This window comes from Teleopsis dalmanni, chromosome 2 (genome assembly GCF_002237135.1).
Source record: "Teleopsis dalmanni isolate 2A chromosome 2, ASM223713v2, whole genome shotgun sequence".
In the NCBI taxonomy this organism is placed as follows: domain Eukaryota; kingdom Metazoa; phylum Arthropoda; class Insecta; order Diptera; family Diopsidae; genus Teleopsis; species Teleopsis dalmanni.
Window position 1 is genome coordinate 99,686,036 of NC_051847.1, and position 5,592 is coordinate 99,691,627.

General features: G+C 32.8%; 1 protein-coding gene across 1 annotated transcript; it reads right to left on the bottom strand.

The window, feature by feature from the left end:
* Positions 1–4,290: 4,290 nt before the first annotated feature.
* On the bottom strand, positions 4,291–5,124 carry LOC119675171 (craniofacial development protein 2-like). Its single transcript, XM_038086360.1, has one exon. It carries the CDS (start codon positions 5,122–5,124, stop codon positions 4,291–4,293), a length of 834 nt encoding a protein of 277 aa, XP_037942288.1.
* Between the last annotated feature and the right edge of the window lie 468 nt (positions 5,125–5,592).

Genomic DNA, 5,592 nt, shown 5'->3' on the forward strand with positions numbered 1-5,592 from the left:
AACCCAAGGTTCTTATCTCAACATAATCATCATGAGACGGTTATTTTAAATGTGACACAAAATTCAAGTGCTAAATACCTTTTAAATCTTTTACAAATACTAGTAATAACGTTCATAAAACAAATGGGAACTACATCCAATTTGCTGGCCAATTACGATAACAATATCGAATGCTAATGGCATGGTTCAGAACTGTTAAGAAGTTAAGCTGTATGCATCAGGATCAGTTAGAGGACGAACAGCAGTCGTTGTTAAACAAAATATTCAATATAATTTACAGAACTTATAAAGCCTGGAATGGGATGATGATGAAGCAAATTCTATATAAATAAATATACATATGTATGTAGACCTGCGTAGTCTGAGACCTTACTCCCATAATGTGAGAAAAACATTAGGTATAGTATAATTATTTATTGTCATTGTGAGAATATCACGTTTGGTTTAAGTCTTTTTCTTAGTTGCTTATTCAAAGTATGCTCTGTATGTTATTTTACATTGTTTGTGTCAAAGGTAACATTGTCTAATCTCTTTTATCAGAATTTTTAGACCTTCACAGTGTCACTTCAAATGTGCCTATTGAAAGCATTATACCATCAGCACATACCGTCAGTGACACAACTCCTATATATCAGAACAAACGTTGAAACATATAAAAACACAAAACCCACAGACTCGTAACACAAAATATGACCCCCAGATAAGCTAACTACGACATAGATAACCGCCAAGTGAGTCAAAGCGCAACAGCGAAAAAATTAAAATGAATTAATAATCTTGCTATTGCAGTACAGAGGGCAAAGACATTATCTTACCCATGTAATAAGCAAAAACTAACACGATGGGTTTGGTGTAGTGCTTCTACTCGGGTGCTTGGGATGCATAAGTAAACACAACACGGTTAAATATGGATTTATATTCAGCTTATGTAGGAGACTCAGCTAAGCTTAGACAACATTTTCTCTCTTACATCTTTACATAGATTCTATAAAGGCTCCCGCACTGACAATCAATATTACCGCAAAAAAATCGATCGGTCATCAAATTTCAAATAAAAAAGCTGAATCATTAAAAATGTCTCTGATTTCAACAGGACTTATAAGACATATGAAATGTAAGCAAGACTTTGAAATCCAACAAAGGTTTACATCAGAGAACTGCCAGAAGCATTCAACTTCTAAAAGAATTTGCCGACCCTTGGCTTCATATCGAACCAAAAGTATAAGCTCAAGGGGAAGAAGCAAATCGAAATAGAATTTTGACTTTTCGAGAAGTGCTGGAATCAAACTATGCGACTGGCATCCAAATGAGTTCTACGGAAACTATTTATAACAATTGTAAGTATTAAATATATGTTATGTGTTATGTTCACATTGATGACATTTATTGTTTTGGTACCCAATACTTCTATTGCTGTTATGGCATTGTAATGCTTATTAGAAGCATCATAATTTTTTATACCAAATTAAGTAGGTAATGACCGTAATAGTTATTACTTCGATACAAAAACGGTCAACCAATATATGGATTACTCATATTTTATAATGAAACTCGATTACTAACCTAAAATAAAAGCCAATTTTGTCTTATATAACATGTAAACATATTCTTTATGAGTAATGAAAACTACAAAGTGTATAAAGAACTGAACGACAATAATAATATAATTATATTTTAAATACTTATTTTTATTCAGAAAATTGATTCAGGGTTCAAAATTGTCTAAACTGTCTAAATGTTCATATTTTAGCAAACTACGTTCTCAATGCTAACAACTACGATATACCCACTATGTAATTACTCATATTTTCTGATAAATACAAACTTAACATATCTTCGTTTGCTGACGCAATTCGATTTTCAAAGAATTTTTTAAGTTATTGTCTCTATTTTTTATCTAGCAAAATCCATAATATAATCTCTTTACACACTTCATTTTAAATATTTTCACTTAAATTGGCATAGCGTAATATATTTTTGTAGAGGTAAACGAGATAGCATGTCAGCATGACCCATTGAAACCCCGGACACACTGGTAAAAATAATGCATATCATTACAATCGATTTACCAAAAGCGGTAGCATATCTTTTTTCATTTAAAAAATATATCTTAACAGCTAGTGGTCAATCCCAAAAATATACTTCTGAAGTTTCTACAATACAAAAACTATCGTTAAACCCTCTCGATGCAATTGCAAGTTCTTTCTTGAAGTTAGAGATAATGTTCTTCTTCTTCTTTATTTGCCAATTCGATTTCGAATATTGGTGATCATGTAACATAACATAATACTATATTGATTAATTGTAACATAATAATAATTATAACATAATAACATAACATAATACTATATTGTTTGATTAGTTTTTAATAAACACAATTACAAATTTTTAACTATTTCTGCGTATTGCTCTCTGCATCTCGCTATACCATATTTATAAGGCTGCTAACCTCTCGTATTTGAGTCCATTGACGAATGTTTCGCAGCCATGAAAATTGTTTTCTGCCAATACCGCGTTTTTCTTCGATTTTTCCTTGAATAATCATTTAGAGTAGCTCATATTTTGAATTTCGCATAATATGTCCCAGGTAAGCCGTTTTTCTTCTTTTTATAATTGTTAACAATTCGCGATCACACCTCATACTTCGTAACACTTCATTATTTGTAACATGATCTGTCCATGGAATTTTGAGAATTCTCCGATAAATCCATAACTCAAATGCTTCGAGTTTGTTAATATCAACAATTTTCAAAGTCCAGGTTTCCATGGCGTATAGAAGTATAGACCAGACATAGCATTTTACAAAACGGATTTTAGTTTTAATATTGAGATCATGACTATTAAGCACTTTTTTGTATCTAAGAAAAGTATTTCGTGCTATTTCTATTCGGCATTTGATCTCTTTGGAACAATTCCAATTTTCATTTACCATACAAATCATCCAAGATATTTAAAATGCTGTACTCTTTCTACACCAATATTATTAACCATTAAATTTGTGTTGCTATACATATTCTTTCGCCTTACAATCATTTTGTTTTATTTATATTTATATACAGTGTTAACACTGTTTACTAGCTCTTGTAGGCCACTTAAATTGTCGGCAATAAGAGCGGTGTCGTCCACGTATCTGATGTTATTAATGAAAACGCCGTTTACCTTCACACCTTGTCGAATATCGCTAATGGATTCTTCAAATATTTTTTCTGAATACACATTGAATAACAGTGGCGACAATATGCAACCCTGTCTAACTCCTCTTGAAATGGATATCCCTTCTGTTATATCACCATCGATGTTTACATGCGCAGTTTGTTGCCAGTGCAAATTTTTAATGCATCGGATTTCCTTGTCATCAATATCAATGTTTTGAAGAATTACTATAAGTTTATCATGTTTCACGTTGTCGAACGCTTTCTCGTAATCGATAAAACAGAGAAAAACGTCTTTGTGAACGTCTTTACAGTTTTGAACTAAAACTTGAATACATAATAGTGCTTCCCGAGTTCCAAGTCCTTCCTTAAAACCAAATTGTGATTTCCCCATCACTTCTTCGCATTTTTTGTATATTCTGCCGTGTATAATTTTTAGAAAAATTTTTAGAGCATGTGACATAAGGCTGATAAGTCTGTATTCACTTCATTTTTTTGCAATTATTCTTCTGGAATCTGATGGATGGAATCTCGTCTGGGACATTTGCCTTATTATTTTTCATCGATTGTATAGCTTTCTTGACTTCGTCTTTAGTTATGTACATTCCAGTTGGCATACTTGTAAAATAAATATCATTATTTAGTCTACTGCTATCAGAAAAAACGTTTTCAATATATGTTTTCCAAATTCTTTTCTTTTCATTTATGTCAAAAACTATTTCATTGTCATCACTAATGAGAGATGAAGGAGAGTTTTTTCGATAAATTCCTGCAGTCTGTTTCAGTTTTTTGTGTAGATTGAAGTCATCATGTAGTGATTACAATCGTTCAATTTCTTGGCATTCATTATTTAACCAAACTGTTTTTGCTGTACGGATCTTACTTCTGATGTCTCTGTTTAATTGCCAATATAGATCTTGTTGTGTATTTTTATACTGACGGCGTTCATTTATCAATTTCACTATATCTTCGGTCATCCAATGATTTTTTTTATTTCTTTCCTATATGATCCATGTGGTACCACAATGGGCCATTATTTGTGCTTAAGTGGGCTTTTTGGGATACAAGGCCGCCACTCCAACCCAACCCCAACCCTATATAATCCAAGAATTTCTTTCGATGAAGATGTAATCGTTGTCTAGAGTTGCTCCCATATATTATTTGGGTTCCTAGAATCAATACTACTAATGCTATGATTTATTTTATTTTTTAATGAACATTTTATGTCATCATTTCGTAGTTTTTCTAAGTTGAGTTTGAGGCTTGGTTTCTTTTTGCGATTTGATGCTAATCTTATGCAAATTTTCGCCATTAGAAGATTATGACCAGATTGTACATCTGCTTCCGGGTAAGTTGTAACTTTCTTAACTGAAGAGCAAAAATGATCATTAATTAGGATGAAGTCTATTTGATTTCTGATAATATTATCAGGAGTGTCAGATGGAGATTTCCACGTATATAGTCTACGAGGTGGTAGATTGAACATAGTATTTGAAATCTTTAATTTATATTCTTGACAGAATTGTATTAGTCGATCTCCTCTATCTTTTCTTTCACCTAGTCCATACTGGCCCACAACTCCATGAACTTCTCCTCTTCCAACCTTTGCATTAAAGTCTCCTTGAATAATGTTTATTTCATGTGATTTGGTCAGTCGCATAAGTTCATTTAATTCAGCATAAAAAGATTCTATTTCGTCGTCACTTTTGTCAGGAGTTGGTGCATATACTTGAATAATATTTATATTAAGTGGTTTGGCATTTATTTTCACCATCATAGCCCTTTTGGATTTGGGAATGAATCCAGTGACAAATTTTGCAATATCCTTTTTCATTAGTATGCCTACTCCATTACGATGATGTTTGTTTTGGTTGCCAGAGTAATAAACCTTTGTGTTTTGAGAAAAGAACTCTCCGCAGTCGGGCCACCATGTTTCGCTTACGCCGATTATATCAATACTATGTTTCTTCATTTCTAAAATCGTGTTAGCTAATTTTCCTGCTTCATACAAGCTTCTAGTATTTCATGTTCCAATGTTTAAAGTTTGTTTAGTTTTACCTCCGGGGATTCTTAGCACCCTTGTATTGCCGGAGACTGAGAGCCTTGATTGTGGTTGTACTTCCATTGTTACATGATATGCTGGGATATGTACTTCAGTGGTTTCCCGTTGCCTTCTGAAGAATTTATTGTTTTCCGTCAATGCACATTTATATAGCGAGCCAAATACATTTGTCCGCTTTCAGCTGTACCTCTGGTATCAGACGCTGACGATAATGTATTAGAAATAAATTGACCTGGGCGTCCATCACCATTAATAATATGGTAAAGCACCTCCCCTACACCGTACGAGTTCGCAACGCATGAAAAAATAAGCGGTTTTTGTGGATAGCGCGTTAAAACGAAAATGTTTGCAAAACCATTTTAATTCCTATTTATTTTT